The sequence below is a fragment of the Tenrec ecaudatus genome, chromosome 11, assembly GCF_050624435.1.
Source record: "Tenrec ecaudatus isolate mTenEca1 chromosome 11, mTenEca1.hap1, whole genome shotgun sequence".
Classification (NCBI taxonomy): domain Eukaryota; kingdom Metazoa; phylum Chordata; class Mammalia; order Afrosoricida; family Tenrecidae; genus Tenrec; species Tenrec ecaudatus.
The window spans coordinates 73,204,044-73,229,929 of record NC_134540.1 but is presented as its reverse complement, the minus strand read 5'-3'; the positions used below and the strand labels follow the sequence as shown (position 1 = coordinate 73,229,929).

The 25,886-nt window shown below is 45.8% G+C and overlaps 1 protein-coding gene across 6 annotated transcripts in view; it reads left to right on the top strand.

Annotated features, from left to right (window-relative positions):
- AFF3 (ALF transcription elongation factor 3) overlaps positions 1-25,886 on the top strand; it is a 614,141-nt gene that overhangs the window by 413,031 nt on the left and 175,224 nt on the right. For all 6 annotated transcript variants that reach the window (XM_075563238.1, XM_075563237.1, XM_075563235.1 and 3 more), the window contains 3 exons: positions 7,018-7,098; positions 17,164-17,200; positions 23,898-23,949. In XM_075563238.1, coding sequence (XP_075419353.1) covers positions 7,018-7,098; positions 17,164-17,200; positions 23,898-23,949 — 170 coding nt within the window. The remainder of the gene's footprint in view (positions 1-7,017; positions 7,099-17,163; positions 17,201-23,897; positions 23,950-25,886) is intronic.

Below are 25,886 nucleotides of genomic sequence, written 5' to 3'. Positions count from 1 at the left end.
GACTGATAATTGGGCCTTCGTTGCAGAAAGGGCTTAAATGTTAAGGGTGGATCTCACTGTAGAAAACAGGACGACTAGGGGAAGATTAATGCACTTAAAAAACACACACCAAAGTACTGGACAAGGAGTGAGAAGGTGTGTGTGAGAATTTCGACGGTAGCAGTTTTGAACTGTATGCCCATGGGCCAATCACTTGAACTTCCTTACCTTTGTCCCCCTCCCCTGTCAAATAAAGATAATACTTAACTTTACAGGTTGTGGAATCTCTGGTGGCATCGTGGTGTCTTATCCCTTGGGCTGCTCACCAAAAGATCAGAAACTCTAAATCATCATCTGCTCCTCAGGAGAAAGATGAGGCTTTCTGCTCCCGTAACGTGTTACAGTCTCAGAATCCCACAAGGGCAGCTCTCCCTTGACCAGTAGGTATTCTGGCTAGAGGACAGCGAGGTTGTTTGTTTTGATGGGGTTGGATGTAAATGAGAAAACAGTCTGAAGATCGTCAATCCTAGGGGCACTGCCATCGCTGTCGTTGCCATCGCCATTGCTACTGTGATCTATGTGGATGAAGATGCAGCATAGACTTTGCAGCAATGAAGGTTGTCAGTGGGATTTGAACTTTAGGAAAATGTAGTTGGCAGCAGAGTGAAGGAAAGGAGGTAATAATAGAAGAAAGAGGATCCGTTCGGAAGCTATTAAAGTACTCAAGATTGAAAGTAATGAAGATGTGATTAAGAGGGTATTTCCGGTAACAGGAACGGGAAGATCGAGATATTGCAAAGATTCTGTTTAATTCATCATTTATTCAACAACATACTGGGCATCCACCATGCTCTGGGCTCTGTCTTAGGTGCTGGTGCCACCAGGAAAATCGTCTTATCCCGTAAGGGTCTCATTTCAGATTACAGAGGAGCCACAGATATGTAAACAAGAGCACAACTCAAGAGACAAGTGTTCAACTAGAGACATGCGCAGAGGTGAATGCAACATCAAGGAAAGCAAGCAACATCAAGTGGCTTGCTTAGGTAAAGAAGTTGGCCAGACGAGGCATCATAGGAAAGGAGGAAACGAAACTGGGCCTTGACAGATGAATGAAACCAAAAACCAAACTCACTGCCACCGAGTTGATGCCAGCTCACTGCAACCCTACAGGACGGGAAAGAACTGCCCACATGGGTTTCCAAAGCTGTCACTCTTTACCGGAGTAGAAAGCCTTGTCTTCATCCCACGGGGCAGCTGGTGGTTTCTAATTACTGACCTCGCAGTTAGCAGCCCAGTGCCGCAACCACTACACCACCAGGGTTCCTGGCAGCTATGTGATGAGCCCAGCAAACACGCAGAGGTTGGGAAGACTCACTGTGCATGGACATCATGGTGCATTCGGGGGACCTGAGCTGAGATAGCAGTGAGGAGGGCAGTGTTTAAGCCCTGACTAGACCACACAGGCTCTTGAACGCACTTCTGAAACACCTAGAGGGAGCCCAGGATACAGTAAATCAGACTGTTGGGTGACCTCTAGCAAGTCACTTAACCTGTAAGTGACATGTATAAAATAAGGAAATAATAAATCCTAGGTTTCAGGATTGTTAGGAGAAGTACGTCAAATACAACATTTAAAGCGGCGTATGTTATGTTTTAAGCACTTCATAGATGGACGCCGCTGTTATTTTGGGCATAGGATGAAAGAGAAGGAGTCTGGAGTGACTCAAAGGTTTCCGACTGTGAAGGGTTCCTAGATGCTGACGACACTAGTGAAGACATAAGTACAAGGAGGAGGAAGAGATTCTGGGGGGAGCCGAGGCGTAGTTATAAACACGGTAGATCCGAGCTGACAGCAGAACCCCCAGGTTGAAAGGGGCAGGATCCTCTTCAGAGTAGGAAGAGAAGTGCTAAATACACATTTGGCTTCATGCGCCTCTAAGGCCGTGGGCAGACGCACGACGGCTCAGGGAGAAAGGAAACGAGAAGATGGAATACAGCCTGCTAGGGGGGGGGGGGGGTGAGAGAAAGGAGATCGGGTGCAACAAGAATCAAGGAGAGCCCTAGAGAAGGGAACCAGGGAGGCGCAGCTCAGGAGAGCCGGGGAGAAGAGCCTTTTGAGGACAAATATTCAGTGGAATCCAGAGAACCTGTCAATCAGAAGGATTCTGTCAGACACAGTGCTGCCGGGTGGTGAGTTCTTAGGTATTCTTCAACTAAAGTGTTTTTAAACAAATAAGATAAAAACAAACACCGGTTGCTATCAGGTGAGTTCTGTCTCCTGGCGGCCCCAAGTGTAACACAGTAGAACTGCATCCACATCACTCTGAAGACTGCCCGTGCAAAGGCAGAGCAGCAAGCTTTTAGGGGGACACGTTACCTGTCCTCGCCGCTGTATAGTTCACACGCACATTAATGACAGCTAGCAATTGTAAATGGCGGCTATCGACGTTAAACTTGTAAATATGTAACTTCGTTGGGGAAGGGTTATTGCCATTGAAATCGAGAAATAAAGAGTAGCTAAGGCTGGGATGCCGGGTCAGGAAGGGTTTGAGGCTTGAGGGTTGGTTAAAGGTTTGGGGGGAAGACACACGTGGAGAAGGAGGCGTACTGCTGACACTGGCTCTCAAAGGATGGGAGAAGAAGCAAGATGGAGGCACGGGGGGTGGGGTGGAGGGGGATCAGCCCGGGGCAGCGTGACGTACACTTCTTCCAGTCAGACCAATGGGAAGGAAAGTTGGGCAGGCATGAATGCACAATCGCCCCGGGAGGACCTTTAAACAAAATAACATTTTGACATTTTACAGGCATAAGAATCAAGGGCCCTTGTTGAGACAACTCAAACCAAAAGGAAACTCACTGCCATAGAGTCGATGCTGACCGGTAGCGACCCTCTGAGATGGGGTAGACCTGTCCCAGCGACTGCCCGAGTCTGCAATTACTTACAGGAGTAGACAGCCCCATCTTCCTCATGCAGAGTCACCGGTGGTTTCGAATTGCTGGCCTTGCAGTTAGCAACCCAAAGTGAACTCGAGGAAGATGGAAATCATATCTGAAAAGCTAGGAAGCGGGAACCGATTGGCCAAGCAACACTTGAAGAATCCAGTGTCTTCTGTCACTACCAGTGTACACAGCTTTTCCTAAGTGGCCAATCAGAGGGAGTTTGCTCCCAAATTGGAAACTTTAGAGGAATTTTAGTGGACCTAAGAGTTTCTGATTGCCACTGGGTGGGAGAGCTGTGGTTCAGCCCAGCTGAGATGGCTCTTACATGGTTAGTGTTCAGAGTCGCCTATCAAGAATGATTCAGTATGCTGAGGATAAACAGAGCTGGGGGACCCTTACCAGTGAGCCTTCTCAGTGGAGACTAAGGAAAGCCAGGATGTTAATTCTTCAAGATGGAAATCCAAACGTGGAAGTCAGAGTTAAGGCTATGGAGCCAAAGACTCAAGGTGCAGAAATAGATGGGCCCAGAAGACCAGGCCAAGAAAGTCCAGTGAGGTGTTTGGGATGCCCACACATTGCACATAAGAGTGGGTAGGTAAATAATAAGTTTGGGGAGAGTGAGCATGGAACCATGAGGCTGGTTTAAAGGGGTGGATCGGCTCAGAAAAAAAGACATGACAATCAACTTCTGCAACATCGATGACATTAAAAGCCCTGTGGAGCACTCAGGAAATGCACACACGGGGTCGTATGAAGTAGGAATGGACTTGACAGCAACTGGTCGATTGGTGGACAGAGAGAAAAATCCCTCACAGGTAGCTGATCTTTGAATGACGTAAAGAAAGGATCCAAAACCATGTAGCAATGGTCCTGCGCCATCCTCACAGTTGTTCCTATGTGTGCATGCATGGTTGTAGCTGCTGTGTCCATCGATCTCATAGAGGGCCTTCCTCTCTTTCACTGCCCTTTTACTTTACCAAGGGACTGGACGCTCCTGACAACATGTCCAAAGTATGTCAGATGAGCAAATGGCATAGAAGTACCAAAGTCACGGCTCTGAGACCATGTTGCTGCAGATGATGGCAGCAAGGGAGGCTGCAGGCCCAAGAGGCCACCTGTGAAACGGCTTCTGGAACGTGAAGAGCACTTGACTGCTCAAGTTTTACATGACGCAGGTTTTTGTTGCGTGGCCCGGTCTTCTGACCTAACTGTCGTGGTCAGTGAGGCATGGATGGCTAGACATCAGGGCTATGGCTAGCATGAAAGAGGAACATCTTTTGCTGTTGTTGTTGCCATTTGCTTGGTTTATATTTTTCTATCCTTTAAAAAAATTTAATAGTTTTATTGCATATCATTCTCATACCATATAATTCAATGATTTAAGCCTATTAAAAAGCAAACCAAACTCACTGCCATGGAGTTGATTCCAGCTCCTAGCGACAGGGTAGAACCCCCCCCAGTGGGTTTCTGAGACCATCTCTCTTGACCTTAGTGGAAAGCTTCATCCTGTCTGTGGAACGGCTAGTGGATATGAACTGCAGCCCATGGCACAACCACTATACAACCAAGGCTCCCCAAACATACCAAAATATCTATGCAACTCTCACCACCGGGGATGGTAGAGCAAGAAGACAATCTTACCGTGGACCCAGCCAGCCCCTTCCCGCTAACTGTCAATACAGGCGGTGTCCAGTTGAACGAGCGTTGTGTATGGGGCACATCCCACGGCTGGTGCCTGGTACATCTTCAGTGCATGCCTGTGCTACAAGTGAGTGGGGCCGAGTACGGGTCTTTGCGTAAAATATCAAGAACTGAGGACATAGTCTCTGACCTCACCTCTTAAAAAACAAAACATGTATGCTTCTTCACTCTTGGATGAATTGTATATAAAACATGTCTGGCCTAACTAAACGTGTCATTCTGAGATGTTGGCCCAAGAAGTATATTTTTTAAAGTACGATTAATTATATTCCCGTGGATTCCTCCTGGTTCGTGAGTAGCTGTGTAGGATACACAGAAATCGTACATTTCTAAAAGATTCTGTAAAACCAGGCACAACACATACATGTTGGAGGCCTTCTGATATACAGATGGAATCGCTAATATAATTTATGCAAAGTTAGCATTGACAAATTGGAGTTGTATGTGTGATTCTGCCATCTAATCTTGAGTAATTAGTTTGTGTTTAAAACCTGGAGCCCCTCCGGATCATACAGTCTAAATTGTGGAAGCCACAGAATGATTGCAGAGGCAGCACTGTGTGCGTGATTATTAGTGGGATGCTGGGGAAGAGACGTGGACACAGATGACTAACTAAGGTGTGGAGACCCGTGGGTGTGCTGTTGGTGGCTGATGCCCAGCTTTCTGATACATAAGATTTGAGGTCACTTGGAGGGGAGACACATATCCTAGCCAGTAATCTAAACCAAAGAGAAAAATCAGGAACTACAGAGGAAATGGGAGAGAGTGTGCTCCAGGAAAGCCACAGGGTAGAAAAGGATCAGGAAATCAAGGAAAAATAATGTATGACTTCATAGCCTTCTTAATAAGGTAGCAACAATCTAGCTGAGTCCTGACTAGTTCGTGGACAATGGTGGCCCAACTCTGAAAATGAGGCGTGATCATTGGGTCCTGTGGCGAGCTGGCAGATAAGTGGGGACTAGAAGTAGGGGGGGGGGGGAGAGAGGCTTAAGAGTTCACTGCATCCTTCTGTGCTTCCACCGAGGAGACCTTGGTTAGGGGAGAGAGGATGCCCTGGGAGCACATGCCTCTTATTCTACTTACGGTGCATGTGTCATGCCAGGGGAGAAGCATGTTGAGCCTATTCATCCTTCCAATGCGTGGGTTTGATCATGCACCAACTGGGTTCTGGGAGAACCAGCTGGTGAATTGGATGCCATCTGAAGTGTTGGGGGAAGAGATTTCCCCAAGGAAAGAAAAGCAAAGACCAATGGTTCTCAACCTTCCTAATGCCACGACCCTTTCATACAGTTCCTCATGTTGTGGTGACCCCCAACCATAAAATTATTTTCATTGCTGCTTCATCACTGTAATTTTTCTACTGTGATTAATCGGGTGACCCCCATGAAAGGGTCATCTACAAGAAACTCACTTCAAAATGTAGCAGAATCACTTTTTCACATCCTCTCCTTCCTCACAAAGAAATGTGAGGAAACATCTTAATCCTACAGAGAGAGGATGTCTCATTTCTCTTTGAATGGATCACCGACTGCTTCATGCTGGCGTTTAGGGTCAGACGTGGGAGGAAACCAGAAGGTACTAGTAAAGGCAAGAACCCAGTTATAACCTCCCGGTCACTCAGAAATCAACGCAGTGTGATTCCCCAAGTCACTGACTGAATGCAACTCCCTTCCAGGAAATGGCCCTGATGGTCGAGTGTTGTTATACTAGAGGTGAATGAAGCAACCCTCCCTTCCTTCCTTACTGCTTAGTGAAAGTGGCCATCAAAGGGCACCCAGGGAACTAGTGGGTGCTGAGCTGATGTGGTGTTCTTATTCAGATGTCATTACACTGAGACTATCTGCTGTCTCTTTATTTCGTTAAGTGTGGCTTGTATTTTCTGGTTTCCCATGAATGGCATTTTGATCAAGACTAAAGTGATGTGTAGAGCTTAGTGGAAACTCTTACTTTCTCTCTAGTAATAGATATAACACTTCTAATAAAGATGTGTAAATTTGAAAGTGCCTTCAAGAACACCCTGTGAATTTTATGACCGAGTTAAAAAAAAAATCACCTTTCTGTGCACAGCATTTGCCATACAGCTTTTACTGCCAGGTGGCCCCCTTGTTCAGGGCCTCGCATCGAGTGAAACTGGGACAGCCTTGCATCAGTGTCACGAAGGTTGGACTTGTTGGTTTTGAATTGGGGGTGAGGTGGGGATGCGGGTGGGCAGTGAGGAGGGCTGTGGAACCAAAGTTGGTAAAATTAGGAGACGAGATCATGAATCGTCTGGCACATCTTCTGGAGACGTCCTTTCCATTCCTTGTTCAACATGAGACATGCTGGTATGGCTGCTTTATGTGCTTTTAGTTTTAAATACTGCCTGTATCACAACATCGGTTTCCCTCTTGCCCGTAGGAGATGACCTGGCTCCCACCACTGTCTGCTATCCAGCCGCCTGGTAAAACGGAACCAAGCAAGTTTCCATTCCCAAATAAGGTAAGCTCCTCACTCACTCGGACATTGATAGTGGACCCTGGGCTTACCCTCTCCTGACCTTTCCTCTGTGGATGGCCTTGCTGGAGGCATCTGGTCTTTAACATTCTACAGTCATATTTATTCATGTAAGAGGGGTTATCCTGCCTATTGACTTACTCTGCCAAGGATGATGCTTATCACGATTCTCATTAGCTGACAAACTTCATCTTAAATGTTGTTTGGAAGAAATACTTCCCACAAGTCAACTGATATTCTTAGAAACACTTGATATTTCTGAAGTCTCACATAACTTTTTGCATGCATTAATCTTTACATTTGGTTTTTCTCTATTTGTGTATGAGATGTTTGTATCACTTAAAATTGCCAGTGTTGATATAAGGAAATTCATCGGTAAAAGATTAAAATTTAAGGATTCAAAGGCAACTTGTTTATAAAGATTAGAATTTATCTAAGTTTTGCTAAATAGAGATACTTAGAAATTATTTTGTGGACTCTTAGTCATTTTATTTTTTGTTTTGATTTTATAATGAGGTTTCTTTTTGTGCATATCCAGATATAAATAGATAGTATATTTCCTAGATTGGAAAATACATACTATTAAGATTTTAACATTTGTGAAATTGAAATGCATCTTACAGTTATTTTATACATTCAGTGTGATGATACATTTTACTTTTTTTGAAAAGCTATTATTAAATGGTATATATTAATCATCAGTGTCTTAAAATTGAGGAAATGTGATATGTATTTGTCCATTATAGTGTTTTGAACACTGAAAATACTTTATAAAATTTAAATATATTTCCATATTTTCTAAGGAAAGTAACAGCATACATTTAAATATACTTGAGTTTGTTAAAAATTTTAGCTGGATAGTAAACACACCTATACATTTATCATATAGACTAAAGTATACAAATAAAAGAATAAAAATGTAAAACCCTTGGTACTCTTGTCCGATTCTTATTTTACTACCCAGAAATTACTCTCAGTAATTTGGTATATGTCATTTCAGGTATTTCTCCTGTCCATTTAGGATATATATTTTTTTTTCAGGGTTTTAAGCTATATATGTCATAAAAATAAAAGTATTCTTCAAAGAGCTCATTTGTGTTCCTTTAAGATGATGTATTGAAGCTCTTTCCAAACACACTCATTGTTGTTAGTGGCAAGCTCATGAGACAATCCAATTGGCCCCAAAGGGCTTTCTAGCCCATATCATATATATATACATATATATAAAACCGTTTATTGGCACTTCATCCACATATCACACAATTCAACAGTTCAGTCATATCAAGTAGAGTTGTACAATCATTGCCACATTTTTCCCTGTACTCGTTAGTGATTTTTCCCTGTACTCATTAGTGTAATCTTTCCTTTAAAATTTTTTTTTTCGGCAAAAATAGACACAGCAAAACACTCTCCATGTCCCTACAACTCAGCGCCATTCTGGCCTGCGATCTTCCTGGGAGCAGACCACCGGGTCTTTCCGACACAGCCAGACCCTGCACTGCCCCTTCTCATCAGCATCCCTCCCCAGTTCCTCCAAGTGAACAGATCAAGATTTCATTTCAACTTCTTAACAGAGAATGTATTTCATAATATGAATTTGCCATAATTAATCAGATCAAGTTCTTCTTCAATTCTTCTTTGTATGAATCACTATTTCTGCTGATGGATCTCGAGTATTGCATTCACAGTGATCAACTGTGAATATACTAAAATCTAGTTTTTTTCCAAGTGGTCAACTAGATTTGGTTCATAAGCCATAGTTGGCCAACTCCTGATTTAAAGTAGTAATGATTTTTTAACATGTTTGTATGTTTATATGATTTATAACATGTTTCTATGTGGCCAGATGGACCCCCACTCCCACCCTTTATTTTTCCAAAAAGTCTTGCCTGTTGCACATTTTGACTTCTCGGCCCGCTTCAGCACCGTTCTGATTACATGTCGGTCCTTAAAATAACCCTCTAGCTTCATTTAAGGGAATGTCCAGTTTTACAACATTGTCTCCTTATCTCCGAATTTTCCCCAAAGTTTTCCTTCTTGTCCTTTAACCGACAGCCTGCAGGCCTTTGGCATTGCTTGCTTGGTTTATTCTTAGAATCTCTTGGCATTTGCTTTCTTTTTCTATTTTGAATCTGTTCTTTTTAAGTCTTATGTTTTCTAATTAGTCATTGCTAATGTGAAAGAAAGTCACCCCCCCCCCCCACCACCGGGTTTAATACACCCACTCACAGAACTCCCTTTGGCTTTGATAGAGTTTGGGGCGGGCTAACATTTTCCAAGTAGGAGAGGGAAAAGAAAGGATAACTCTACATCCCTGTGATTCATTTCCTTAACACAATCAAGTAAATGCTTTTGCTACATAAACATATCTGTAAGTGCAGTTTCTGATATAACTAAGCCCAGGCCAAAGCATGTTTGACTATTCCAAAAGAAGTGTACAAATTCTCTTCAGTTTGATTTTATTATAGATTCCAACGTTTGAGCAATAACGTAATGCCTGATGTGAAATTACGAGCTCATGGTGTTAGTGTAAAAAGTTCATCTTTCAAACCAGAAAGTTTTAAAGTCTCTTGTTTTAGAAGGCACTGTTAGCTACCCTGTAGAAATGAAAAAGGACTGACCGCATTGTCTCCCTATCGTTGCTGCTGTTGTGAATTACCGCAAACTTGTTTTTGTCAAACAACGCAGATGTATTGTTTTATAGTTCTGGAAGCCAGAAATTCACAATTGGTAACGTTGGGCTGAAGTCAGGCTCCACGAAGGCTCTTTTGTTCCAGAACCTCTCGGAGAACATGCGTTCTCTTGCCTTTCCCGGCTGTTTAGAAACTGCCTGCATTCTTTGACTCTTGTCCTGCCTGGCTGCGACCTCTGCCTCCTTCCTTACAGCCTTCTCGGCTCCTCCTGCCTCCCTGGTACAGAGATTGCATTCAGCCAGCCCCAATCATCTAGGATAATCCCCGCTCCTTAACTTCATCTCATCCGTAAACTCCCTCTTGGCAGGTACACAGACATAGTCGCAGGTCCCAAGGTTTGGGCCAGGGATGTTTTTGAGGGTGAATTATCCTGCCTCCCACCCAGACTCTAGTTCATTTTCATATAGCGTATCTCTCTTCATCTGTATCTTCCCTAATTAGGATACCGACAGCTGGAGACTTGCAGTTTATTAATTAGGCTATTAATGTGTCAGACCATCACTACTGCTACTGTGTAAGAGCTAGAATTAGCTACCGAATTTGAGGGGCAACATCTCACAGAGGCTAATCAACAGTGAGACTAGGCTCTTACGAAGATGGAGTGGGGAGTAGGTAGGTTACCAGTGCCACTAACTTCATCCGAAAGCCTCCGAGAAGGTGCCCGATTTTGCCTGGGTCTTGAAGGTCATGCTACATAGGACAGTCTGTTGATACCCCGCTTAGATTTTCTCTAAGGGCCTCGGCGTGAGGGGGTGTGTGTGGTGGTGTCACAATCCCACAATCCCTTAGACAAACGTCCTCACTCTTTCTATCGTGAAAGCAGTTGGACTGAGTGGCAGAAAAGAATGCAGGCTCCCTCCATGCGCTGCCGTGATCAGGTATTTCAGCCGAGAGGGGAGACAAGGAATTGGGAGGGCCCATTTCCCTTCCCTTCCCTTCCTTTCTCTAGCAGTCTCTGAAGTTTTAACTCTACCTGGTAGAAGTCATCCCCGCCCCGCACCGCCCTGCCCTCCCCAGTCCAGGTGGAGTGCATTTGCCAGGCATTTCCTGTGGCAACAGAGGCAGGATCCAGTGGGCCCTGCCCGGACCTGGAATGATTCTCCACAGAAGAACCATCCGTCAGGACAGAGATGAGAAGCCTATGGCCTCGCTCTCTTTACCCCTGGGAACGAGAATGGCAGCCCGCACGTGTGAAACGGGGTGCTCCTACATTGGAGCGTGTAGTATATGATAAATCGTCCTCTCTGGATGGCCTGCACGCTTTAGACACTGCCACCACATCAGGTGGCTCTGTTTCCCGTAGTAAGTAGTGTTACTTGGGAACTGAGAGGCGCCCTGGTGGCACACCTGTTGGGCTAACCAAACCAATAGCAAAGCTAAGAGGTCAGCAGTTCAAACCCAACAGCTGCTCCGAGGGAAAAAGATGAGGCTTTCTGTTCACCTAAAGATTCCAAGCCTCAGAAACCCACAGGGGCAGTTCTACTCCACACTATAGCGTCACTATGAGTCAGAATTGATTTGGCGGCTGAGAGATTTCTTTTAGGGTTCTAAACACAGAGGAGATATGGCTTCATCCTTTGCCTATTGCGGCGTAGACGGACCTTACATGGCTCCAAACAGCAACTTTTGATAATGCCCTCAGAGTGTGAATCTAGTCCACCACCAGAAATGTGGCTAAATACTACAGGGATTTTATTGATCATCAGACGCATGTGTTTTCTCATATTTTAAGATGCCTAAAATTTGGTTCTGTGTTTTGGTTGATGCCGCCTTACAATTTATAGACATATTACCTGAAACAGCAGGACCTCCTCCAGTGCTGAGTGCATGCTCCTCTTGATGAAATACTGTATTCAGTGCAATGTTTTATGGAAGAGCTCTCTCAGAGGGCAGTAAGCCTGGTTATTTCTGTCTTCAGCCGACTGGTGTGTGTGAGCTCAACTTCTAAGCTATTAGGATTCTCATGTACCAGAGGATAATGGATGTGTTGACAGTTCAAGATCTAAAGATGGGGAAGAATAAAGTGTTCCTCTGTGGATGCTCTTTTTGAGGAACTTGGAGTGGTACTGCCCTTTGTTACTCCACATCCTGTGCCTGTCAGAATGACACACTCGGGATGAATGACCTTGGCCAATCGAAGCGGATTCACCTTAGAAATATCCTGCGATGGAATTATAGACAACCATAGATGTAGATGCAAGGGCCTTGGTGGCATAGTGGTTATGTGTTGGGCTCCTAACTGCTCGGTCAGCAGTTCAAAACCACTAGCTGGCCCACAGGAGAAAGAGGAGGCTTTCTATCCCCTTAAGGAGTTACAGTTTCAGAAACTCACACAGGGCCAGTTCTACCCTGTCCTATAGGATTGCCATGAGTTGGCATTAACTCTATAACAGTGACTTGGGTTTTTTTTCCTAATACATATAGATAGTATAGAAATAGACATAAATATACACTTTCCTACTCCTTTGGAATTTTCTTTAATGGATATATAAACAATTTTATTTTTAAAACAAGTTGGCACTCAAATTAAAAAACTAACCCTTGGGCTGAGGCAATAATAACAGAAGCATTTTATGACTTATTATCAAGTTGTATACTTTAAATATGTGTGATTGATTTAATGTTATTTAGACTGAGCTCCATCCTGTCCTATGGGGCCCCTCAGGGTCAACATGAACTTGATGGGAGCGAGTTTGGCTTGTTTTGTTGTGTTTTATACTAAGCTCTGGTGGCATTATGTGTTGTACCTTGGTCTGTGAACTTCAAGGTCAGCAATTTAAACCCACCAGCCATTCTGAAGGAGAAAGAGAAGACACTCTGCTCCCATAAAGATTCACAACCTCAGAAACCCTAGAGAGAAGTTGTATTGTATCTTATAGAGTTCCCTATAAGTCAGAATGCTGAGCAAATAATCAGAGAAACTGGATTATATGAAGAAGAACGCAGATCAGGATTGGAGGAAGGCTGCCTTGCCCGTTGAAAGTGAGGAGGACTTGAAGCACTTGCTGATGAAGATCAAGGACTGCAGCCTTCACTATGGCTCAAACTCATGTAAAGAGTATAGCGATCCTCATAACTGGACCCGTAGGTAACAGCGTGACACATGGAGGAAAAAACCAGGATTTCATCTTGGTTGGAGTCAAAATCAGTGCTCATGGAAGCAGCAGTGAAGAGATCAGCGGACACAGTACATTAGGTAAATCTGCTGCACAAGACTTCTTCAAAGTGTTTAAAAGCAAGGAGATTACTATGAGAACGAAGGTACATATGACCCAAGTCATGGTATTTTCAATAGCCTCATGTGCATGTGAAAACTGGACACTGAATAAGGCAGACCGAAGAAAAGGGGATACATTAGAACAAAGAACATTGAAAGTACCATAGACTGTCAAAGAACAAACCAGTCTGTCTTGGAAGAAGTACAACCAGAATGTTTCTTAGAAACTTTGTCTCACGTACTTTGTGCATGCTGTCAGGAGAGGACATCGTGCCTGGGGAACTAGAGGGGCAGCGAAAAAGAGGAAGACCCTTGGCAGACGGATGGACACAGTGGCTTCAGCAATGGGCTCAAACATAAGAGCATTTGTCAGGATGGCGTGGGACCAAGTAGCATGTCCTGAGTTTGTACACAGGGTGGCTATGCATTGGAACTGTCTCAGTGGCACCTAATAACAGGAACAGCATGAGTCGGAGCCAACTGGATGGCAGGGGGTCTGGCTTATGGGTTTTTGAATGACTTAAGAAAGCGATGTTTGACTCCTAACTGGCAAGTGGGTGGTTCCAACCGACCCAGAGGCACCTGGGCAGACAGGACTGGGGATGTGCTTTTGAAGGAGCGCAGCCCTGAAAACCCTACGGAGGAGTGCCACTCTGCATGCCACAGGTGGGGTTGTCATCAATCAGAACTGACCTGACAGGCAACTCGTGACAGCAGCAAACCCTCCAGCTAGCCTGTGTACTGTGTTACTGTGGCAGCGCCTGTGTTGCTGTGACGCTGGAAGCTATGCCACCAGTATTATAAATTTCCCAAGATCGCTTTCAGCAGAGCTTCCGGAATAAGACAGACTGGAAAGAAAGACCGGACCCTTCTGCTTTTCAGGAATTCACCAGTGAAACCCCTATGCTGGCACACGGGATTGGTTTCCGTGATTTGGAGGGAGCTGGATGGCAGCTAATAACAAAAGTTGGTGTGTTGTTATTGTTGTTGTTTTGGTGTTTAAGTGATAATTGAAAGGATAATTGCCACAATGAAAGTATGACAGAGTAGTATGGTAAAAACATAAATAAAGCAGCAACTAAGCCCTTGAAAGACTCAGGAAGATTTTAAAGAAAAAGCTAACCCCTGAGCTTATTTAGCTGGACTTTGAAGAAAAAAATGAAGATAGCTAGGCAGTAAACAGACTCTTTGGAGGGTGGTGTGTGTGTGTGTGTGTGTGTGTGTGTGTGTGTGTGTGTGTGTGTGTGTAGCCCCATTGTTGAATGGCACATCAACTCCGAGTTACACTTAGCCCTGGATGATAATCATTTGCAAACATAGCATCCCCACTACTCTCTTGCTAAATTCCCAAGCCCTCTAGGAGTGATGCAAACTGTTAATACCTCGTCTACTAAGAAAACCTGGAGGTGTGATCTTACCCAGAAAGCACCTCAGAATAAAGGCCTGGTGGTCTACTTCTGGAAAAGCAGCCACTGGAAGGAAGCCCGAGGCACCCCGTTCTACCCTAACATGCACAAGCGAGCCTTGAATTAGACTGTACTTGAAAGCAACTGGTAGAATGTGCCCACAGAAGACTGAGATGAAATGAGTGGATGGGGCCAGACCCCGTCCTTGCCACCTCTAGGCACCTCTTTACAGGACGTGTTTGCAAGGTGAAAGAGCCAAAGTCCTCTGTCATCAAGTGGACTCAGATTCCAAGGAACCCGACAGGACAGGGTAGAACTGCCCCTATGGGTTACCAAAACCTTAGACATTTATGGAAGCAGAAAACTTCCTATCTCTCCTGAGAAGGTGCTGGTAGGTTCAAACTGACGACTTTTCAGGTTGCACTCAATGCTTAACCCTCTGTGTCACCAGGGCTCCCTAAAGCTGGTGGTTTCAAACTGCTGAACTTGCAGATAGCAGCTTCACACATAGCCACCACACCACCGAAGCTCTTCTGGTCAACTAACAAGGGTTCCAAATGTGTTCTTCACATGTCAGCACTAAACCTATCACTCGGATATAAAGCCCAGAATTATTTAAAAGGACGAGGAACACACCACTCTACTTGGAGCTAGTAACTGTGGGTGCCGGCTGGGGAACGACAAAGTCAGCCAAGATGAGCTTGGAGGAGCATTGTATCATTTTAGGAACAATATTTAATTTTCAGAGACTGTTTCCAGAAGCTGAGTCTTTGGGCTTTGCTGTGGGTGAGTGACTGACTCATTATTACCAATTGGGAAGGAAGTTGATCAGGCATCCCAGTCTGAGTCACTGTCCTTGACAGAGTGTGGGATCCCTTCCCTGCCTTCCCACCCAACCTCTGCACTCTAGCTTGACTCATTTAACACTACTCCATTAGAATTCCTCTTAAAAACTGACGGTTTTACACATGGGGTGACACCCCATTCCTATAAAATGCCGCAAAAGCCTGATGGAATACATTCACTCACTCACTGCCATCAAGTGAGTGCCAGCTCATAGTGACTATCTGGCAGGGGAGAATTGCCCCGTGGCTTTCCAAGGCTGGACTTCTTTACAGTCCCTAGGAGCTGCCGGTCATGTTGAACTGCTGACCTTGCTGTTACACTCTGGATGGGACTAGAAAGGCTCATCGTTCTCCCTCAGAGCAACTAGCCGTTTCCAAGCGCTGACCTGGCTGACCTGACCCAAACACCTGGTGGGCCCAGTTCATTCTACTCTAGTTCACTTTTGTTCCGCACATCAGAAGTATAAAGGCATTTGGGTCAGGCTGGGGGGTTACTTATGATTTCACATGCCTACCTTTGCGAATCATCTGAGAAGGAGAGCGCAGCATCAGGATTGCAGGAAGACTCACTGAAAACCTCCCATATGTGGATGATGCCATGTTGGCAGCTGCAAGTGCACAGGACTCAAAGTACTTCCTCATGAAGACCAAAGGCCCTAAGTCTCCGTCTGGAGTGACCACGCCTCAGCGTGGGCCACAGAGTCCTTGCTTCTGGACCAGTAAGCCACCGGTGAAAAGAGAAAAGATGGGTTGTGTGCAGAAGTTCTTTCTACTTGGGTCCGTAGTCAACTCCCATAGAAGCATCTATCTGGAAATCCAGTGACATTTTTCACTGGGCAAAACTGTTGGAAAAGACCTGCAAATTGTTAAAGAGCAAAGATGTTTTAAGACCACCCTGTACCTGGCCCAAGCCCTGGTATTTTTAATCCTCTCTTGCTCGTGAAAGCTGGACGGCGAGGAAGGATGGCTGAAGAAGAATTGGTGTCTTTCATTTACGGCGTTGGCAAATATTACTGACTATGATACGGACTGCCAGAAAAATGAATGAATCTGTTTTGGAAGAAGTACAGCTGGACTGCTCGTTAGAAGCAGGGATGGCAGGAGTTCATCTTACGTATTTGGGATACATTATCAGGAAGGAGCCATTCATTCTTGGAGAAGGACATCATGCTTGGCAAAGTAGAGGGCGGCGAGCAAGAGGCCCTCAGTGAACTGGATGGACACCGGGGCTGCCGCAGTGGACCAAACTGTGGGAGCCAGTGTGAGGGGGGATGGTGCGGGACCAGGCATAGTTTCCATCCTGTTCTCCATAGGGTCCAGAGGGGTGGTGCCGGACATCTACACCGCTACACAGAATTATCTTCTAAGTCTCCCTTAGAGTTCATATTCAGTGGGGATTTTTGAAGGCAAGAGGAGGGGACATCTCAAGGCAAAACATAACATTTCATTTTAATGCAAAGAAAATTAAGGTCAGTCTCCATGTCCCTGAGCAGTAACGAAGCTCCACTGGCTTTGTGTCATGTCGGATAAGTGGGCATCGCACGAATCGTTCTTGCCACCGAGGGGAGACGGGCATCACTTGTTCAGTAGCATGTCCCTGGTGAGTTGATAGCCAGACTCAGCTCCAGAAATGTAGTCAGAATCAAGGTGCATTGAATAAGAAGCAGATTCAATGTAAAATCAATCATACAAAAATAGAAGCTTTTGTGAAGAGTCTTCCTTGAACTGCTTAACAAGCTCACTCACTGGGTCGCGTGGGATCGGCTGGTAGAGATTGGGATCAGTGATTAGATCCTGAATGACCACTCATCTATCTCCTGTGCAATTAGGTTTAGAAAGTAAAACTAAGAACATTAACTGGTATTTCTTGTTGTTTTTTCTTTTTTTAGGACTGTCAGCTTGTCTCCTCCGGACATAATAATCCAAGTAAGAAAAACTTCTCTTTATGAGCTGCATATGGGGCAGTGCATGAGGAGGGGGGGGATGAGCGTGCCCCCGACAGCAGGTGACAATGAAAAAAGTGAACACATGAAATAAAACAAAATGCTAAAAACGACATCAAGTGGGAAGACAAGGCCATTTGGCCAGGTGCTGACTGAATGGGTGCTCAGATTCGAAGTGACCCAGGTGGTCTTGTGTTTTATTCAAGGTGGAAAGCACCCAAACCCAGGATGCTGAAACCCTGTCCTGAGAGGAAAGAACAGCATGATTTAGTGCATGCAGAAGAAAAATATATTGTTTTAAGCAGCTAATGGGTTGTCTACATTAAAAGAAAATGAATAGCCCCAACACCACCAAGATAAGTGGCCTTAGAATCTATGGGAAAAACAACAAATAAACCATCCCACCCTTCTGAGAATGTGTACCTTACCCTCTGCGAGAAACCGACGCTGAGGAAGGAGTACCCTTGGGGAAGCCAGTGTCTAATCAGACACATGGGCTTTGCTGTCACAGAGAGGGGCCTAGTGATCCACCACATAGTGCTTTACTTCGCTTCTTTGGCACAACTGATTGGCAGGAATATCTTGGGCATTAAAAATGCATGCTTTGCCCGGCTCGTGTCAGAAAGGCACACCCGCACCCACAAACACTGGGTTTTCTTCATCCCTCAGCCACCCAGTCAGCTGAGAGCAGCCCCTGTCAATTACAAAGCTGTATTTGAGGATGAAAATCACTCTGAACTGACAGACAACGTGCCTTCAGAATCGAGTGTTCCCCCACCGGGCATCTGTGAGCGAAGGAGAGAAATTACATCCAGCGCAAATGTGCCACTAGTGTCCCCGCTTATAATGCACTGCCAGAGGACAGACCGAGTAGAGAAAGGGTACCAGAAGGGGGCAGAGGCTGTATCAATGACTTAGCCCACCTGTGAATACAGGCACCGTCAAAGTGGGGAAAGGCCGAGGGAATTGGAATCCGGGGGAAATAAGCGATGCCCTGGGATAGGTGATTAGGTGCACGGGGGTGCTGTGCAGCTGTGGGCATCTGGTGCCACAGACTAGAGTCCTAAAGACTTTCCATTGCTTCCCACCCCTGTTCCATTTGAATATAAATCTCTCAGAGTAGGCGGAGGATTGAATAGATGAGTAAGGCGCCTTCTCCTAGTTCCCAGTGTTTGACAGAAGGAAGATGCAAAACAATGAGTTGTTGAGTCTTGATTGTGCCAGCAAGTTGGCATGTGTTATTTCATCTAATCCTCGAAAAAGCTGGAGAAGCAGGCATTATGATTGCAATTTACATGTGTGGGGGGGGCAATTCTGAGGTTAAATAATTAGCCCGATGACATAGCTTAAACGAAGCATCTTAGATTTCAATTCAGTGGTCTCTGTCCCAATGCAAACAAAGACTTTTCATTCTACCTGGACCCCCAAGAAGGTAGAGGCTATTATTTCATGAGAGAGTGAATTTTGGCTCTGAGTTATGTACTGAAGTTTGGGTGTGTGATATATATATATTTAAATTTTAAAAACTCAGTGCCATTGAGTCAATTCTGACTCACAGTGACCCTCTCAGACAGAGGGCCTGTTCCTGTGGGTTTGCAAGGCCAACTCTTTAGAGGAGTAGAAAGCCTCATTTTTCTCCCACAGAAGGGCTGGTGATTTTGAACTGCTGACCTTGTAGTTAGCAGCCCAACTTGTAACCACTACAGACATCACTAATTTGCTGCCCTTCATCTTTTGCGTGCAGTTTCTTCCTGGTTCAGTAGTCCTGGGTGCCCACTGACTGCTTGGTATTCTTTGATTTGGAGAAAATCCTACATGGCACGTGTGTGTGTGTGTGTGTGTGTGAGAGAGAGAGAGAGAGAGAGAGAGAGAGAGAGAGAGAGAGAGAGAGAGAGAGAACATGAGAGAGTGATATATGTATATATACTGGGTTTTTGTTAAGTCAAAATTTTGATTAGGTTTGGAATCTCCCTTTCACTGGTATGACCTTATGAACCTAACAAAAGAGAAATCCCACTTCTCAACAGGATCACACTCACAAATACAAAGGCCCGCCAATTTCAACAGCCTAGTTTTAGGAGAGCGGGCCCCATGATTCCATAACACGGGTCTGGTCACACGGCTTTGTTCTCTGGTCATTAGTAAGTGAGTGGCTGTAATCATGTAAATCCTGACTATCCATTTATAATTAGCAGAGAGGCAGTTCTAAAAAGAAAATAACTAATTAGATTACTCCTAATGAGGAGTATTCATTAAGAATTACCAAACATCACATATATAACTTGAATCTTAGCTCTGTAAGACAAGAGGTGGGCCCTCGTCTGGGCCAGGGAAAAAAAGAGAAAACGAAAAGAGGTGAATCTGTGCAGAGCTGGAGATGGTGAGGGGCAGGAGGGGCGGAAGGGAAGGAGAGAGGAGTGGTATAGTACAGAGGAAAAGAGACATTCAGAGGGGCACTCATGGAAACAATTAAAGAGCAAACGTATTTAAAGTTATAACTGCCCATCAGAAGCACTAAAGTAAAGAATAACAGTTGGAAAGAAGAGCAATGATAATGTTAGTGAACTAAAGACCTGATTATTTCCTTTCATATTAGAAAGCATTAAGCACCTTCTGATAACACTAACGAGCCCCTGTGACATAAACAGCACACCCCACTGCTAACGGAAACCTTGGTGTGCTACAGCCACTCGGGAGGATGCAGAGGAGAGAACTGACAGCCTTCTTTTGAAGACCCAGCAGGGCATAGTTCTACTCGGGAGACACGCGGGATCCCCATGAGTCAGAATCAGTTCAGTGGGAACCGGTTCATTGTGGTGGTTTGATTTTTTTCATATTGATGAATCTAGAAATAAAGCAAGGGCATACATAAATAAAACATAAGCAACTTAATGGTTGAAGGATGAACAGAAATTAAAACATTGGATGCTAAGGCTGTCTGTACGTTTGTGAAATTTTAAGTGTGGCTGTCGGGAGTCATTTGGGATGGCGGTTTTATAAATCTGCTCCTGGAGCCATCAAGTGATTTCACACCTCCAACTCTACAGTCTGCAGAATGCACCTTACACCTCTACTCCCAGGATAGCATTGGAGCCTGTCTCAATAACCAAACCAAAAATGAGATGCCCTGCCACCAAGTCCATTTCAACACAGAGAGACCGGCCCTTGTGGGTGTCTGAACATGTAACTCTTTACAGACATGAAGAGCCCGGCCTATATCACATGGAGCAGCTGGTGGTTTTGAACTGCTGACCTTGTGATTAGCAACCCAAGGTGTAATCATTCTGCCACCAAAGAAGAACACTGAGCACTGAGCAGAAGACCCTGAGCATAGTAGATAGAGGTTGCTCATATCCACTTACAGTCCGTCCTGTTGTTCATTTTTGCCTATAATTGTAATTCCACTAAGTGACCCTGTCCAGTCTCTCAATTCCAGCTTCTTAATGGTCTATGCAAGCTCCCCTGAAAACATCAGTGTGGTGTCCACTGTGAAAAACTAGGCACACGGTCACGTCCACACTGAGTCTTAGCAACCTTACAGGAGAGGATTTCCAAGGCTGTCATCTTTGCAGAGGTAAACCCTCACCTTGCTCCTGCCAAGACCCTGATGGGCTTGAACTGCTGACCTTTGGGTTCGTGCCCAAGGGTTCAACCACTGTGCCATGGGACTGAAGTAGCAGGAACTGCCCCAAGCGACCTTCATTGGAGATGCACGTCCTGTCCTGTGCTCCCAATGAAAACCTCGCTTGGATGCATCATGCTGCCAGGGGAAGCTGTGGTTCTCAGAGACTTCTGCATGGAGACATTTCGTGTGAACCTCGGCGATTGCATCACCTGAGCTCACGAGATGTTGGGGAGGCATGTTGTGTTTCAGTCTTTCCGTGGGGCGGAGATCCTATATTAATCCCATCTCCACCTCCTGTCCCCAAAGGTTCATTCCTTCTCGGTACTGGAGTTGCAGAGAACCCTGGCTCTCAGACCTTTCGGAAAAGGTCCTCTTTGGCCCCGTTGTCTCTTTCCCATGTGCCAGAGCCTACTCTGTTTTCCCTGTTGCCACAACATAAGTGCTCAGAGTAGAGAGAATCAGCTAGCCTCAGCTTCATCCCGGCACTGAACCAGCCCAGCAGACACACAGACCCCCGCTTCCCGTGGGCAGCAAGGCCTTTGCACGACCCTGCTGCGGGCTGCGTAGCAGAATTAACGGTCAAGGTAAAAAGTTTATTCTGAGAACCGAACAGTGTCTTCCCTTTGATGATCTGTTTCCTGTTCCTGACACTGGTGGTTAGAGAGCGTTGAATCCTGTCGTCGTCCCCCCCCCCCCCCCCCCCAGGCTTCTGCCGCCCAGTGTGCTGCTTTGTTTTCATTCTGGCTGTGATTGCACGTGAGGCAGCGGTGAGCAAGCTGAGCAAGCGGCTGGGGACCAGAACCTATTTGTCCCCAATTAAAGGGGCCACGGGGAGAGAAGAATCAACCCTTCCTTTGTTTTATGGAGGATCCCTGGTGGCGTAGGGGTTATGTGTTGGGCTGTAATCACAAGGCCCTCGGTTCGAAACCACCAGCCTCTCTGGGAGGGGGGAGAAAGACAGGGCTTTCTACTCCCGTAAACAGTTACAGTGTCGGAAACTCCCAGGGGCAGTTCTGCTCTGCCCTCTGCGGTCTTGAATTGAAATTGACTTGGTGCCCGCAAGCTTCCTTTGGTTCGCTTCGGTATGTTTCGTAGTACACTTCGTGTGCCTTGACGCAGGCGCTGCAGCTCCCTAAAGCGGGAGGCTGGCCGGCATCGAGGTTACTCCGTAGGAAAAGGGTTCTGGGAAGTCATCACGGGGGCCGTTTCCCAGCACAGTCAGTTGACCAGGCCTTCCCTGGCTCTTTTGTTCATCCACCTGGTAGAAGACGGGCCGAGTAGGGGCTCAGGAGGGCATGTGTTCATGTGCGCATGACCGCATGGCTGCCTCTCAGGACTGTGTCCCAGCTCTGTGCAGACATCCCCCAGGCTGTGACTTCCACCGGAGGGAGATTTGGGAAGTACACATCTTCTTCCCTTAGCTGTAACTGTTCCGTCTCCTACAAACTGCCCAGGTTCCTCGCAGCTCCGTTTGGAAGCTCCTTTAGGAATGCGGACATTTCCTGAGCAGGGAGATTGTGAGCGCTCCCCGAGAACAGGTGATGATAAGCTCGTGTCGACGGCTGGCTGTGGCACAGGGCATAGGCCGGAGGCCCTGCGCAGTAAGCCGGGCAGGACTTGAAAGAACTCAAAGGACAGTTGGCCCATTTTCTTGCAACATTCTCTGGGGTTGTGCAGTGATGGTAGTTGCTGTCAAGTTGATGCTGACTCCTGACGGCCCTCAAGTGCCGAGCAGACCCTGCTCGTAGGGTTTTCCCGGCCGAGACCTTTCGGAGGCAGATCACCAGGTGTCTTGCGGTGGGTTCGTAACACCAGGCTTTCAGGTGGTTGTGCAGAGCTTGGCCAAAAGGCACCACCAAGGGCCTTAGTCAACTGTGGGCACCGTGCAGGCGTGAGACATCCGGGGGACGCACACTTCCAGGCCTGTGTGGCATAAGAAGAATGTGCTCCCTGCAGACTGAGGATATGGTGCATAATTGAGGGGCTACGGTTTACATGATGGCAATTGCAAGAGGAATTTGTCCTGTAAAACTCCCAAATGTGAACTAGCTCCAGATTGCCTTGGCTCAAAAACCTGTTAAATCCTTGATGAGGGCAAATTAGAGAGACGTGTCTCGAGTCTTTCAGATGGCCAGAAAGGATTTCTGGAGCCGCTCTTACTCTGCCTTAGCTTGGAGGGCTCCACACGTGCTGCCTGACTCCCCAGAGGGTGCAAGTCCCAAGGGCACCTTGCAGCAGGTGGTGCCACACCGCGGTCCCTACAATTCTCCCCTCCACCTTCTGACCGGGCTTAACCTGCGTTAACAGATGGACCCAATGTCCACGGTGCCTTGGATGTAGCACGGTATGATGGAGCCTCTTTAGATCGTCTGTAACATGAAGGCGGGGGCGGGGGGGGGGACATAGGGTCCACCAAACCCAAGCGAAACCCAAGCGAAACCCGCTGTCGTCAAGTTGAATTTTGGCTCACAGTGACCCTATAGGGTAGTGTAAACCTGCCCCTGTGAGTTTTCGAGACTAACTCTTTGTGGGAGTAGAAAGCCTGTCTTGCTCCCTTGGAGGGTCTGGTGATTTCAAACTGCTGACTGTGTGGTTGGCAGCTCAACGAGTAACCACTGTGCCCACCGGGGCTCCTTTGATGGATGCTGAGTGCCGCATCTATGACCTGTCTTTCTCTCCAAGAGTGACTAATGTGTTAACAGCCAGCAGTCTTTGGGGTAGCAGCTGAGTGTTTTAACCACTGTGGCACCAGAGCTCCTAGCCAGGGTCCATCTGGAAGATATTCCGCTTTTGGCAAGGTCTCCATTCCGAGCCTCTGCTTGTTTGTAAATAGCTCTTTGGTACCTACTCACAGACCGGTGCCTGGGAAATTGTATTGCAGGGAAGAAATTATTTTGAAAATCCGGTTCGCAGCCAATAAAAAATGTTTTAAAAGCCTCCTGCTGCACATTTTGAGAGATGGTTAATGCGGGCATGGAAATTTATTTAATCTCTCTTAAATCTCACAGACTGAAACACTCACATGTTGGTATTTCTCCTCTGCTTCTTTTTTAAGAGAAAGGTGATGCTGAGCCGGAGAGTCCAGACAATGGGACATCAAATACATCGTAAGTCCTTTTCGTGTTTCTATCAGAGACGGCTGCTCTTTCAGAGACCGGCAGGGCCTGAGACGATGAATCTGCACAGTGATCTTGTCTTAGTAGTAACGATGATGGAAAGGAGCCTGCGGTCTCTTTTTGCATGATCGTGTCTTTGAAATGCTTTCGGCGGCCGATGCATTTCCACTCTTCTGTTGGGCTTCAGCATCTCCAGTAAGAGCGATAGTGAAATTGCGAATGCTCTTCTCGACAAAGGTAGCTGAGTGATGAACTGTGAGGGTGTGTCTGGGGTGGGAGAGGGAAGCCAGAAGCCCCTCCTCTTGGGCTGGAGACTCACTGCGCAGCCATCATCGTGACAGCTCTCTGATTTAGTCTGCCCCCCCCACCCCGCTCCTGGGAGTGCTAATGTCACCGACAAGCCTGCATGCGGGCTGCACCGCCCCTCTGAGTGGCATGGAAAATGCCCCTGATGGATAACTTTATGAGTCTCTCAAACTGGTTGGTACTTTTTGAATTAACAGACTTCATTTGAAAAAAAGATTTTTGGAGAAAATGTTGTAAAGCACATGGTTCTTCGCACTCGGTTTCATCTCGTCCTCTCGGTAGACAAAGAATCAAGGTGTATTTTTGTCTGTCCTGAATCTGAGGCCCAGTTGATACACCCGGGTTTAAATAGACTCATTCACAGACTAACCAATGACCTGATTTTAGTTCCGCTGGCCAGAATCGATAGCTGGTTTGTGCCTCTAAAGCCTTCTATTTGTGCCCTCCTCTCAGATCTGAGAGAGGTTTTCTCATTATAACAGAGCTTTGTGAGTTTGTTTACAGGTGGACCTGTTACTAAGCTCTTGGGGTTATTCATTGGAAATCACTATTGCGATTAAAAAAAAACAAAACCCAGGGGCTTCAGATAGTTTGTAGGAAAATTTTATTGTCATTTCATATTTACCGCCCCCCCCAAAAAAAAAAGACCTTTTGGAAACCCTCTCTGTTACTATCTTCATTGGTCCCAAATCTATTTCCCAACCTAGAAAGATCGTTTGTCTTTACATAATGGCATATGATTCCATAAGAAATGTGAATGTGGTATGTGTGTCATTTTAAAGATGTTATCCAAGAAGTTCGAAATCGTTGCCTTGTCATAGGTTCTGATGATCACTGATTGCGACTGGTCTTCAGTGTTGGTTTCTTGTTGACGTCTGTGTTTCAAACCATGGGTAAAGGGTTTTAACGCCACCTGGAGGTATCCTAGAGAACTGTCAGGGATAGACGGACAATTCTTGTGAGAAACTTGTGAGACTGAGTACCGATGGGTTTCTGCCCCTAGAATGTGAGCTATTTGAAGATTAGTAATATTCTCTCGCTAATTATGTTATTGAAGTGTTACCTATTTTAGACTCTGGGTCTTTTTCAAGTTCTTAATAAGGAAATTACTTGGCAGACTGGGAAACTGTGTGCTTCCAACATTGAACATTACATGTTTTAAATTCACTCTCCGTAGATACCAGTTTTGTTAGCATGGTTTGATGTTTTTCTCTCCCTAACGTATTTCAAAAATGCCACCCCACGCACCCCCCAAAAAATCTGCTTTCCAAATTCAATACTTTCTGTAAACCCACCCACTGCCACTGAGCTGATTCTAGCTTGAGGCACCAGAAGACAGAGAAGAACTGCACCAAGGAGACAATACACCCATGGGAGCAAACAGCCTCATCTTTTTACTGTGGAGTGACTGGTGGTTTTGAAATGCCGACTCTGGGCAGCAGCACGGTACTTAACCCACTGCACTACCAAGGCTCCTTAAGAGGATAAGTTGCATCGTGTGTTAGTCTGGGTAGACTAGAGAAACAAATACATAGAAACTCATATGTGTATACAAGAGAGTTTTATATAAAGGATAATTTTACATTAAGAAAGCATCCCAACTCATTCCAGTCCAAGTCCAT